General features: G+C 44.4%; 1 protein-coding gene across 2 annotated transcripts; it reads right to left on the reverse strand.

Annotated features, from left to right (window-relative positions):
- Positions 1-4772: 4772 nt before the first annotated feature.
- On the reverse strand, positions 4773-11636 carry LOC308589597 (carbonyl reductase [NADPH] 1-like). 2 transcript variants are annotated; one of them, XM_081198822.1, is made up of 4 exons: positions 11539-11636; positions 10669-10976; positions 7228-7335; positions 4773-6165 (listed from the first exon to the last, which is right to left on the reverse strand). In XM_081198822.1, exons 2-4 carry the CDS (start codon positions 10955-10957, stop codon positions 5729-5731), a joined length of 834 nt encoding a protein of 277 aa, XP_081054948.1. In that variant the 5' UTR covers positions 10958-10976; positions 11539-11636; the 3' UTR covers positions 4773-5728. The 2 variants fall into 2 exon arrangements, with proteins under 2 accessions (XP_081054948.1, XP_081054949.1); XM_081198823.1 differs by having other exon boundaries at positions 10669-11003; positions 11539-11629.
- Between the last annotated feature and the right edge of the window lie 2395 nt (positions 11637-14031).

Here is a 14031-nt window from a genome sequence, read left to right on the forward strand (position 1 = left end):
CCAACTGATGCTGAGCTATAAGGGTCCCTAGCCCAGTCAAGGCATTCAGTGGAGACTGAAGAGAAATAAAATGACAACTTCCCCTCGAGAGTTTTTAAATGTTTAGCTATTATCTCACACAGTGCAGCAGTGTGAACACCTTGCCATTGCTTGGTGAGTGTGAACATTTCAAGATTGCCACTTTCCACGTGTTGATGCCAGAGTTGCAGCTTTGCACGGAATCCATTTATTTTATCTGTACTTGTAAGCAGGTTTTCATTTTGGCCTTGCATTCGTGTGTTCAGTTCATTCAGATGATGAAATATATCTGCCAGGTATGCCAGCCTTGCACACCACTCATCACTTGCAAGCAGTTTTGCGTAATCTGTCCTCTCATTTGTCAGAAACACTTTAAGTTCCTCCCGCAGCTCATACACACGAACCAAGACCTTGCCACGCGACAACCACCGGACCTCCGTATGAAACAGCAAGGTTTTATGCTTCGCTCCCATCTCCTCACACAAAGCTGCAAATATGCGACTTTTCACGGGTCGTGACTTTACAAAGTTTACCATGCGCACAACATCATCCAACACATGAACTAGGTCTGCTGGTAAAGTCTTGGCTACGAGGGCCTCACGGTGCAAAAAACAATGCGTAACAATAACATTTGGATTTCTTTCCTTCACTCTGCTCACAAAGCCTTTGGTGTGCCCGACCATGGCTGCAGCTCCATCGGTGCAGACACTTGTGCAGTTTTCCCACTTAAGTCCTCCTTGTTCAAGGTATTCTGATGTGACCCGAAAAATTTCTTCTCCTGTTGCTTTTTCTGGCAATGCCTTGCAGAAAAAGAAGTTTTCTCTAATTGCATCACCATCAACAAAACGCACATTGGCCAAGAGTTGAGCATGTCCACTCGTCCAGTTGTAATGCAAATTTCTCACTGCTATGGATCTTTTCCAAAACCACACTTTCAATGTCTGCAGACATGTCATCAATACGTCTGGAAATTGTGTTGTTTGAGAGAGGGACTTTGGCTATTTCCTTAGCTGCTTCAGGTCCGAGCATCTCCTCTACAATAGCTTTGCAGGCGGGAAGTATTAATGTCTCTGCCACAGTGTGCGACTTTTTTGTCTTGGCTATAAGTTCAGCAACGTGATAGCTAGCTTTAAGAGCTCTTTCATTTACCTTTGAGGTTTGTCTCATGAAAGTTGCCTGTTTCTCCGTGTTTTCACGCAGGCGAACAAAATAGTCCACATTCTTGTTTTGAAGCGAAGGGTGTTTCGTTTGGAGATGGCGTTTAAGTTTGCTTGGGACCATAGCACTGTTAGCTAGCTTTTCACCACACACCACGCACAGTGGAGTTGGTTGGTTTGCATCTCCGGTGAAAGTAAATCCAAATGAAATATAGCTTTCGCTATATTGCCTTGTGACAGAGAATTTGCTTGAGCTAACCATCTTTGCTTTCTTTTCATGCCCACTCATACTTGGCCTCTCATCTGGCTCCAAATTTTGTTCAGAGTCCAGTTCTTTTCTTTTCAAAAACTTTTCCATCACTGCAGTATCCGGCCTCTCTGCAGTGCCGACTCCTGCTGAGTCCTGGTCTCTGTGCTCGGGCGGGAAGGAAGTCGGAAGATGATGTCCTACTGTGGTAGGTCCAGGCTGGAGTCCGGACCAATCACAGCCAGGCAAAAACATGCATACTGTGTGAGCTCAATGCAGCGGCTCATTTCTGCAAAGGAAAAAAAATGGGTTTAGATGGGGGGGAGAGGCGGGGTAGTCGTTATACAGAACAGTTTTTACTGCCTGTATTACGGGCACGAATTATACATGGGAATGGCGGGAAGAGTGACGGCAGCACACGCAAAAGCGGAAGCCACGAGGTCCCCGAGGGCCTAGTGTGCCGCGGAACAGCGGTTGAAAAACACTGGATTAGAGAGGGCAAGAGCAAGGCAATTTCCATTGAGCTTCATGGCTAAGCAAGGAATTGAACTTCCAACATGGATGTCTTCCCCAGTTTACAGAAAACCTAAAAAGGTTGAAAAACACTGTAATAAGGCCACTGTCACTTAATGGCTGTATACGCTGTTAAGTTTGTGAGAAACAGTTTTTGCTATCAAGCCTGCTTGGACATACCTAAACCATCTTTCCCAAATAAATTTTATATCCCCGCCCTCCCCAGCCAAGACCGGGCTCAGGGCGGCTAACAACAAATTAAAAAACAAGTCGATTGAAATATAATAAATAATAAAAAATAAGTCGATTGAAATAAAAACAATAATAAAAAACAAGTTGATTGAAATAAAAAAAACCAATAATAAAACAACTTGATTGAAATATAACTTAAAAACAAGATTAAAATACAACATTTAAACATCAAAATGCGGTTGAGTTGCAGAATTCTGCAAGCAGAATAAATTCCACAGCCCCGATGCATTGGCACCTCGTGCCGTTTGAGTTGCAGAATTTATTCAGCACGCAGAAAATGGCCTTTTGGGGGGTGAATGTGGATGAAGCAGGAAGAGAACTTAAAAAAAAAGGCATGCATGAAATCTAGCCCCAAACACACACACGCACACTTTCCCCAAAGTGGTTGATGACGCAGGATATTTCCATATGCTTCTAAAATGCACATTAAATAAAATGAGAGAGAGGAGTGCACGCACTCACCTGCCAGCCTCGGAGCTGTGGAATGCAGCGACATGAAGCAGTCTGTGTCCTTCCAGGCGCCAACTCAGACCTGCCGTGCTGTTTCGTTCCCCCGGCGTCGCTGCCTTCATCCAGCCGGATGCCTCTCCTGCCCAAGGGACGTGTCAGCAGCCACCCGGCGTGGGGTAGAGGCAGGACGGCCCCACTTCCTGCTGCCCACAAGGCTTTGGGGTGAGAAACACGGAGGGGCAGGAGAGTGGAGGTTGCCTTAATTGGAAAAAGCAGGGAGGTAGGCTGCTTGATGCCTGCTGAAGGGAATCCCGAAGGCGCGAAAACTTCGCGCACGCGCAGGCCCAGTAGCGAGCGGCGATGGGATGTGGGAGCTCGCTCGCTCGCCGCCCCGCGTGTGCTCGCCGAGCATGCGCAGGCCCAGTAGCGAGTGGCGATGGGATGTAGCGAGCGGCGATGGGGCTAGCCGGAGAAGAGAGGGCGAGCCCCCTCCGCTCCGGCCCTAAATAGGGCAAGCCACGCCCCCTCCAGCCAGCCGATTGGCTGGCCAGGAGGCGTGGCCGGATGGGATTCCCCTGCTCTCGCGGGGGCTGAGATGGGATTCCCCGCTCACGTGGGGGCAGATGGGATTCCCCGCTCACGTGGGGAAGGGCGTGATGCCCGCAACCCCACCTCCTGGGGCAGGCCCGGAAGTGGCTATGCGAGAAAACTTCGCGCATGCGCAGGCCCAGTAGCGAGCGGCGATGGGATGTGGGAGCTCGCTCGCTCGCCGCTCCGCGTGTGCTCGCCGCCGCCGCCCCTCACCGCCCGACTCGCCCGCCTCCCTCCCACGGAACACAAGGCAACGTTCCACGGCACACTAGTGTGCCGCGGAACACCGGTTGGGAAACACTGTTTTAGAGCTACTTTTGGGTTTTTTGTAAACCTTTTTATAAGTACAGTGGTACCTCGGGTTACAGATGCTTCAGGTTACAGACTCCGCTAACCCAGAAATAGTGCTTCAGGTTAAGAACTTTGCTTCAGGATGAGAACAGAAATCGTGCTCCGGCGGCGCGGCAGCAGCAGGAGGCCCCATTAGCTAAAGTGGTGCTTCAGGTTAAGAACAGTTTCAGGTTAAGAACGGACCTCCGGAACGAATTCAGTACTTAACCTGAGGTACCACTGTAAACCATATATTGCGAAAAATATCACAGCCTCCAGTGAGCTGAACCTTGCGTGACTGTTGTATCCCTTGAATAATTTATTGCTCAGAAATAACACACATACTGTATGTATATTAACCTAACACACCTTTCATATTCCTGCTCACTAGGATTGGCTGAAACTAGTAGCTGAGCAGCAGCTCTCTGCAATTTTCAAATGAGGACCTCCTGCATCAGCAGCTGGAGGAATTTAGCCAGGGCTACAAATGCAGAACAAGCTAGAAGAGACTAGGCTGAATATGCATTTCTGCGTGCCCAAGCGTCAGAGCTGAGCCTCGAGCCAAAGTGAGTAAGGCAGCCAAGCGAGTTCAGCAACAGGGCAGACTACTGTGTCCCTCCCCTCAGTGAACTTACAAGCCCCAGGTTCCCAAGTAAATTAACTCGCTCAGCAACAATATCTGCTGGTAGAATGCCAGCAGAGGTGTGGGAGCTTTCCAGTGTAGCACAGAATGTTGTACGTCTTCCTGATGGACAGAATCAGGGGTGGGGTATTCAGTGCAAATCAGTCCTGGACCTCAGGGAGTTAGTTTGTTCCCTTGGGACCAAGGTAGTTGACCTGGATAAACAAAGGTTTGTAGATGAGACCATCATAGGACATGATAATTGCATCCCACTCAACAACCTTTGCTCCACCAACAGCTTTGATCCTGCAAATCTGCTCCAGCTGCTGGAACAGATCAGTGAGATGGGAAGTATTCTGGTGGGGGCTTCTCTGGAAAGCTCGCCTGTTTCTCCCAACGTAGCAGTTCTGGTTTCCTTTTCTGACCATGGTAGTGGGTGATTTGATCTTTAGGGACGTGGATAGCTGGTTTGTGATTGGTTTGCTGATCATATGGTAACTTGGCTTTGAAACAAAGAATACCGGTATTTAAAAAGTAACCTAATTAAAAAAACTTTAATCATGGTGTTAAGAAGTTCTAAATAAGCAGGTAATTGTAACAGTTCATAATTTATTCAAATCTCACAAAAGTTCATGTAAAATACTATTTGCCTGATTCAGAGTTACATATATAGAATAGGTTAGCCGTACCAATATAATTGCATTTAATTTCTCCTGCAAAGTGGTTATGCATTCTCATTTTCTTACAAGTAGTAGAGATGTAAAAGAAGGACAGCAAGCTTTTGGCTCCACTTATTTTTTTTACAGGAGGGATATAACAAAATAGTAGGAATTAAGACGTTAATTAGAGGGCATCATTTTAGCCAGCAGCTGGTTTTCAATGCAAGGGCTCATATGACAGGGATCTTTATTTTATTTTGTTTAACTATGTTGGCTAAGTCTGTATTTTCCTCCACATTGAATAACTACAGCTGGCACCTATTAATCTAGGGTTACAGGGCATGGGCCCTGATTTAAACACCCAGCATCTCTATTTTCTTTTAAGGGTGAAGGCAGCACTAGAGATGTAAAAAACAACAACACACCACATGTGAGTAGCGACAGGAAGTGTTTGTGTATGTGGGTGAGAGAGATGCACATGTTTCCTTACGTGTGAAGTTGTACAGAGTAGTACAGTGTTTAAATTTATATTGTGATTGCAACTCACCACAGAGCAACAGGGAAGGTTAAAAAAAATTCTCCATCCATCCTCTTTTCAAGAGCTCTACTCATTAAGAGCCAGCTGCAATATCTCAGATAAGCTCCAGTTATTTTATTTATTAGTTGTTATTAAAACAATTTATATAGCACTTCACTATAATAGCCTTTAAGTGATTTACAAAGAATACAAAAAATAAAAATCAGTGAAAACTATAAAATAAAACTACAATTAAAATGCCTGCTGGAATAAAATTAGTCTTCAGTAGGCACTGGAGGCTCAGTAGGGAACAAGGAGCCCGTCTGATCTCAACTAGAATGGAGCGCCATAAAATTGGGCACATGCCAAAATTCACCAAGGTTGAACCGTTTTGTCACTAACAAACTGCCCGTGGGGCCCATCGGCTCCCGGGGGTAAAAGGGCCAAATACACTGGAGTCTCAGCTCCCTCATCAGGAGATTTTGGGGCTTTAGGACCTGCCATGTCAGTCCTGACCCACCCAGGGCAACAGGCATTCAGGAGAATACCATCACCTTTCCTCGTCTCATTCAGGTGCCTTGCTTGAATTCTGGACAAAACCGTTACCCCGATTTTGGTCACCCCATAAGCTGTATTTGGCCAACCCTCCTTCTCATGCACTCCCTTCTTGGTGTCTTCTACAAATTTTTCCATGAGTTTCACTAGTTCCTCTTCAGTGATTGTCTCACTCCGAAACTTCTGCTGTAGTTCTGGGCTACACATGGCCAAGGCCCGGACACTCATGACACTGGAGACATTCACTACTCTTCCTGTGACAAAAAAAGATGGTAATTCCACAATAACCAATGGACCATATCCAACACAAAGTAGACATATTGGGCAGACCTAAGTTAGGCAAGCCAATTATTTATAATGTGTCCCCTCTGAGTAACACGTTGGGTACATGGGCACACCAGAACCTCAGATTTGTATTTATTTGTATTGTTACCCCAAATTTATTTGTACTGCAACCCCCACCCACCCCTTGGCTATGCCCATGATTGTGTACAACCCAATACTCTGCGGAGCAAGTAGAAATAATAAGTGTCATACTGCAAGTAAATAATGAAGAATAAATCATAAGCAAGTTGCATACACGAGAACAGAAACCTTTCTATGATGCCATGGAGATATTCTAAAATAAGAAACGGTTGACGGAAAATCTAAAATATATATGCTGTGTAATTTGAGTTTAATAGCTCTGAAGGCTATCACAGTGGCATTTAACACATACACACAGTGCTTTTTTCTGGGGGTACTCAAAGGTATGCAGAAAAAAAGCACTGTATACAATGTTTGGACATTTCAAGATAGAATGCAGCAGTTACTCAGAGTTGATCAATAGTGAAATTAGCCAGTAATTTCACTAGCTTCTCGAAATAGCTAGAAATCTGAATCTGACAGGCTGCTGATTTTACAATATTGTATCACACAGAGCAGAAAACAAATCCAGTTTGCTCCCCCTGCCCCTCCTCCTCCTCCTCCTCCTCCTCCTCCTTCTTCTTCTTCTTCTTCTTCTTCTTCTTCTTCTTCTTCAATAAATCCGTGTGATAAACCTCACTAAGCCCTATCTGGCTTAGTTCAACTTCTATTTGTCTCTTGTTTCATGTACTACATAAAGAGTGCTATCCTATCCTCTTTACACGATGGCTGTAAAGAACAGGATCAGACTTGAAAAGCTCAGTTGGTCTGTCTGTCTATCTGTTTGTCTGTTGTTATTAGTAATTATTCATTTTTGATTTCCTACCTGCCCTACTATAAGGTCCCCGGATGGGTTGTGACTATTTAAAAATACAATATTTACTCCTGCAGGATGAAAATGCAAAGCTCACCTTGTGGTTTAATAAGTGGTAATAACTCGTTGCAAATATTTCTGGTTGCAAAGAAGTTTGTTTTCATGGACACTTCTGCTTGTGTAGGAAACGGTGTGGGGTCCTCCACTTTTTATTGGGCAAAGAAAATGGAAATACAAAAATATGCATTAAGGTACAAATGCACACAGTCTTTCCAGCACGTACACTAAAAAGGCAAACAACATAGTCCACTTATGGTCAACGTGAGTTGAAATTACATCGTGCAGCTGTAACATTATTGAAAATCTTACTACAGCCTTTAACAACCCGGTGCCCTCCAGAAGTTTTAGACTATCCCATCAACCCCCAGCCAGCTGTTGTATATTTTACTTGTTTGATAACCTGTCTGCTTGTTTGGGGGATTATAGGGTTAACTTGGAAACCTAGCAAATACCTCAAGGCTCAAATATCAAGTTAATTAAAACTCCTTGGTATGTGAGAGTTGCCTCATTTCTGGCTAAGGTGCTTCATGTGATTGACAGGAATCTATATTATTGCACACCACCCCAATCTCTGAGTAGTGAAGGATTATAGGGGTTCAGGCATTGATGCAGGGTTCATGTTTCCTTTTGGAATAAGGCATGGCAGAGGCTTTGGTGTCTTTATGATATACAGTATATATACATAGGTAAAGGTAAAGGACCCCTGGATGGTTAATTCCAGTCAAAGGCAACTATGGGGTTGCGGTGCTCATCTCGCTTCAGGCCAAGGGAGCTGGTGTTTGTCCGCAGACAGCTTTCCGGGTCATGACTATACCGCTACTGGGGCAACGGGACATCATGAGGTGTGCCAGAGTACACAGAAACACTGTTTACCTTCCCGCCGCAGCGGTACCTCTTTATCTACTTGCACTGGTGTGCTTTAGAACTTCTAGGTTGGCAGAAGGTGGGACAGAGCAATGGGAGCTCACCCCGTTGTGTGGATTTGAACCTTCTGATTGGCAAGCCCAAGAGGCAATGGAGGGGTTTACAGCATTAATGCCGTAAGAGAGCATTGCTTCTCCCATAGCCACAGCCTTGGATTCCAGCAGAAATCAGGCCTGGCTTTCTCTCTGACTTTCCTGCCTGCAGCTTTTGCACCCAGCTTCTAGCTCATATCACTCAACCCTCCACCCTGGCCCTCTGGCACAGAGCCACTCCCTTCCCGTAATGACTCATTAGCGAGCCATTTCAGTAACTGAAAATGTGCTGGATCCAGCGATTAGAAGAGGGGCTCAGGCATACAGCCTCCCCTCCTCCCAACTCATCACAATATAAAAGGAGGAGAGGGGCAGTTCAAGGTGGAACTCAACCTGATAAGGAAAAACTTTGTAAACCTGGATTAAGGGACTGTTTCGTCCAGGGAAAGTAGATGGTGGTTTAATCCATTTTGCTTTAAAAGGAATATACTGCTTTTCTGTAACTTTTGCACTGCATATCTTTTTCTTAAATCTCCACATTTTTCCAGGTTTAGTAAACTTTAGAACTTGTTTCATAACCCTGCGTGGTCTTGGCTTATTTTTAACACCCTCAAGCTTAGAAGATAGAATACCACACTACCTTACGAGGCTTCAAGGAGACCCCAGGGAAATTTGGAGGCCGGCTGATAAAAGACAGCCTTGTGGAATAATTTACACCTTATCTAGTGGCACCTATTGTTTAAAGGGGGAGACTCGGCTGAGTAGAGGGGTGCACTCTATGCTAGCCGGGAACACCCTCTCCCCAGATGGCACAAGACCTAGGGTGGCTGCCACAAACACACATGTCAAAACTGTCTGGGATGTTATACAATCTTTTAAACATGTTGAAGATGTACAAAGCTCCCACACCATCTGCATTCACTTGAGTTAGCATTGTTTGCCGCAGTTCTGGCTGCTTGTACATGCCAAGAGAGGGAATGACATATATTTTATTGTGTCCAGATGTTTAAATTACAAAATAACAATAACACACAAACCCACATTAAATCTAGATGGAATAATTTTCATTTCTGTTGTAGAACATGAAATTATATTTGCCTTCTTAATAAGTACAGTGGTACCTCTGGTTACGTACTTAATTCGTTCCGGAGGTCCGTTCTTAACCTGAAACTGTTCTTAACCTGAAGCACCACTTTAGCTAATGGGGCCTCCCGCTACTTCTGCGCTGCCACCGCGCAATTTCTGTTCTCATCCTGAAGCAAAGTTCTTAACCCAAGGTACTATTTCTGGGTTAGCGGAGTCTGTAACCGGAAGCGTATGTAACCCGAGATACCACTGTACAATTGATTTTATGTCTGTGTACCCATGGTTTCTGTGTGCAAGAATAAAGCTAAGAGCAGGCTAAAAGTATCACCTCTCATTCGGAATTACTACTACTACTACTGCTAATTAGTAATAATAATAGACAGTTGCCAGCTACCCACCAGGTACCCTGGGTTTTTCATTACTTACTTCCTGCATGGAACAGTTATGTATTGTATAGTGAGAAAGATCACTAACAAAAATTTAGCTGCTTCTGTCTCTGCAACTAACCAATAATCAAACTGCAAAGTACCTTTTTCTGAATGATTGTTCGATTGTCTAACTATACTGATTATAGTTTCCACAGGAAATGCAAGAAGCAAATTGCATTTTTATCAAACATTAATTGTATATGTTTTGCAGTTTTCCATCACAGATTATGCTTTGCTGCATGCAAAAGATTTTATCATGTATTAAGAAACATAGGTTCAAGTGTAGCTCAACAGACACGAAGTTGCACATGTGTACATGCAGTGAATACAGTGGTACCTCGGGTTAGGAACTTAATTCGTTCTGGAGGTCTGTTCTTAACCCAAAAAGGTCTGAGGTACCACTTTAGCTAATGGGGCCTCCCGCTGCTGCCATGCCACTGGCATGTTCCGTTCTCATTCTGGGGCAAAGCTCAACCCGAGGTCCTACTTCTGGGTTAGCAGAGTTTGTAACCCGAAGTGTTTGAAACCCGAGGCGTATGTAACCCGAGGTACCACTGTACTCATATGCAAGATTGGTACACTGGATTATTTACGTGCAGCTCTCACGCTTAGTCCTATTGATCCATTTTCTGTGTTGGAAAACAGTAATGTATGAAGCTGCCCTGAGCTGCAGGAAGGAGCAGGACCCATGAAAGTCACAAGCAAATCTTTGGCAAATCTTTAACTACTGTACTGCACTGGGTCCAAAGTACTGTACACTGTTAAAAGTACTTTACCTAGTACTTAACTTTGGTTAGAGGGCTCAGCTCAGCATCTGTTCTTAGCCCTAGGCTCAGCCCCAGAATATATGAAATAAGGTGAAAGTTTCCTGACCACCAAGTAACTGCAGTGAGTTCAACTTCCCACTCATCGGGGACCAACAGGGTCATTTTTTTATTAGACTGCGGTGCTCCCAGACAGACCTGATCCCCGTATACTTTCTTTCCAGAAACTGAACACTGTTTTTACCTTTGAAAGCAATCCCTGCATTGTTGATCAGCACATTTAATCCTCCATACTTCTCCTTCAAGAAATCGCGTAGGGTTCGGATACTCTGTAGGTCATTTATGTCCAGTTGGTGGAACTGTGGCTTCAGCCCTTCTGCCTGCAGCTTGGCCACTGCCTCCTTGCCCCGTTCCGCATCTCTGGCTGTCAGGTAAACATCCCCAGTGAACTGCTTGCATAGAGCCCGCACGATGGCCAGCCCAATGCCTTTGTTGGAGCCAGTCACCACAGCCACTGGAATGCTCTTAGACATCCTCTCTGCCAAGCGGATTCTGATCAGATAGGAGGACGGAAGACACCTTAGGAAGAAACACATCCACATAACCGAGCATGTTTTCTGTATGGCGTCAGAACATCACAGCATTATTGCGCTATCCGATAGCACAGCATAATCGGCAAGAAAACTTCAAAAACAATTTGCTGGAGTAATTCCATAAATATGTTTTTTTGCAGCAAACACAAAAAATCTTGTGACACCTTTAAAAAAACCTGTGAATTTATTGTGGCATAAGGGTTTTGTTTTTTTGTCTGAAGCCAATTTGCCAGACACATGGAGTGGCAACTTCACTGGATAGGTACATTTATCCCTATTGCAAAGATGAAGGACTGCCTGAGTTGGAGCATGTGGTTTGGAGTATTGCTTTGAAACCTCCATTCCCAGGGTGTGCCTATCGGCTCTTCCTGACCTTTGAACATTATTTTACACATTATTTTATTCTGCAATTTACAGAGACGTGGTAGGGAGGCCATAATCTACCCTGGTTTTTTTTTTTTTTAGATTATCAGCAGAATTGAGCAGGTTCATGCAATCAAAGAAAAAGAACAAGAACTTACCCTGCTGTTTCTGTGCAGCGCCTGCTGTTGACTCTCTTCCGCCTTGCCTTGCACAGAGCAGGCACGACAAGGTTGCTATGGAGGCCCGCCTTTCCTGGCAGCTGTATAGAGCCTCAAGCATTTAAGGAGGAGGGGGAATATTAGAATGTAGCCTATAGGAGAATGTGTAACAAAACAGATGCAGAGCTTTGAGTAACTGAAAGATAAATCTGCTCCTCTGGGTATTAGCTTTGTGCCCTCTTGTTTGTTTATGCAACAGTCTGAAGTTAGGTAACATATTCCACATTCAGGAGTATTATCTGTGTATGGGAGATGAGACATGTACAAACCTAAAAGCAGCTTTTATGTTTGCAAGTTTGCCCTCAGGAAGAGGGAAGCGAGAAGCACTTTCCACAACCTTATGTTTACTTAGAAATAAATCCCACTGAGTTCAAAGTGGATCATTTCTTAAACTAAATGTCCTTGCAATAGGGGTGTTTGCAAGTTACATTCAGCTTGTGTACAAGCTGTGTAGCAACATGCACAAACTACAACACAACAAGTGCACACTCTTCACACAAACTCGAAGATGTGTAAAAATAGTTTGCGCCTGTGTTCAGACCTATGTGTAAACAAGCTAAAAATGGTACAATTCATATCATGTGTCAAATTCATTATAATTCATAATTTATAATGTGGCTAATATGTGTTTGGTGCTGTAAAAAACAACAACAACAACAACAACAACAACAACAACAACCCAATATAAGTTCCTGCTTGCAGGCTCACCATTATTATTACTGTATTTAGTGGTGAGCCTGAAAACAGGAACTTGTACTGGGTTTTATTTTTCAAAATAAGAAAAGAAGGGAAGGAGGAACTGGAGGGAGTGTGGAAACTTTGCAAAGATTGAACAAAGTAAAAAGAAGAGAGAGTACATGCATTAGCCTAGGCATAGGAAGAAAGTGGTGGTGGGGGGGACAATGCAATAGAGAGAATGAGTTTATTATTATTTATTAAATTTGTACACTGCCCTTCATCTGAAGATCACAGAGTGGTTCACAACATAAAAATACAAAATAATTACTTAGGGAAGAAGTTAGCACAAGAAATAAACCTTGAAGACAGAAACTAGCACAGAGGAAGGGAGGTCTAAACAGAAGATTTGTGGTTGGCAAACCAAGAGGCTAAGGAGAATAGAGGAAAAGAAACAAAGATAAGAAGCACCAAGGCCATGAAGTTGAATAGTGGCTAGAAGTTGAAATCTGACATGAAGCAACAGAGGAAGTCAGTAAAGGGAAACCTATAGAGAAGTACAGTACTGTAACTAAAATGAGAAGAAAATAAAAATACGTGAGCGTAAGAGTTGAGATTATGGAAAGCATTTTTGCTTATCCAAGCTCATCTCCTTATTTCACTGCAGCCCCCCGTGCTGCTGAAAGTTGCCAGATCTTCTACAAAAGTGTGGGTTATGGCACAGAGGGCTGCAGGGCGAGTAGGTAGTGGTACAATTGATGAAAATTGGGTGCTTCATCTTGTACTAGCAGAAGCAGCCATGGGTGGTGCCCAAAGGGACTGGGAGGGCAGCCCAGCAGTTGTTGTTGTTTAGTCGTGTCTGACTCTTTGTGACCCCATGGACCAGAGCATGCCAGGCACTCCTGTCTTCCACTGCCTCTCGCAGTTTGGTCAAACTCATGTTAGTAGCTTCAAGAACAGTGTCTAACCATCTCGTCCTCTGTCGTCCCCTTCTCCTTGTGCCCTCCATCTTTTCCAACATCAGGGTCTTTTCCAGGGAGTCTTCTCTTCTCATGAGGTGGCCAAAGTACTGGAGCCTCAGCTTCAGGATCTGTCCTTCCAGTGAGCACTCAGGGCTGATTTCCTTCAGAATGCATAGGTTTGATCTTCTTGCAGTCCATGGGACTCTCAAGAGTCTCCTCCAGCACCATAATTCAAAAGCATCAATTCTTCGACAATCAGCCTTCTTTATGGTCCTGCTCTCACTTCCATACATCACTACTGGGAAAACCATAGATTTAACTATACGGACCTTTGTTGGCAAGGTGATGTCTCTGCTTTTTAAGATGCTGTCTAGGTTTGTCATCGCTTTTCTCCCAAGGAGCAGGCATCTTTTAATTTTGGACTGCTGTCAGCATCTGCAGTGATCATGGAGCCCAGCAGTAGGGTCAAAGCCAGTCACAGGCCCAGTCAGCCCCTGGCTGTGTGTAAGAAAGGAGGGCAGGTGGGGCTGCCAAATTAGTCTAGAAAAGGAGGCTTACCAAAACGAAAACGAACAAAACATGCTCCTGCATTTCATTGCTTGGGAAGTGGGATCTGCAGCTAAATATTGCCATATGGACTATTCCACTTCAGGATTCTAGTTGCCACCTCCATTTGTCAGCATTATGTCCACTTAAGTTCCCATTGGGCTATTTTCTCCACTGAGCCCCCCCCACCTCAGCCCACTTTTGCAAATCTTATGTTTTCCCCAAGCTAACTGCTACTTATTTCTTGTGT

Source organism: Podarcis bocagei (assembly GCF_964188305.1).
Source record: "Podarcis bocagei genome assembly, chromosome: 6".
NCBI lineage: Eukaryota > Metazoa > Chordata > Lepidosauria > Squamata > Lacertidae > Podarcis > Podarcis bocagei.

Bases quoted from the DNA above. Each gene is read 5' to 3' on its own strand.
- LOC308589597 (XM_081198822.1), bottom strand. From the start codon at position 10,957: ATGTCTAAGAGCATTCCAGTGGCTGTGGTGACTGGCTCCAACAAAGGC. The intron at 7,336-10,668 runs GTAAAAACAGTG...CCCAATAAAAAG, and splicing joins TGCAGGGATTGCTTTCAAAG to TGGAGGACCCCACACCGTTT. The intron at 6,166-7,227 runs GTGAGCTTTGCA...TTTTTGTCACAG, and splicing joins ACCACTTATTAAACCACAAG to GAAGAGTAGTGAATGTCTCC.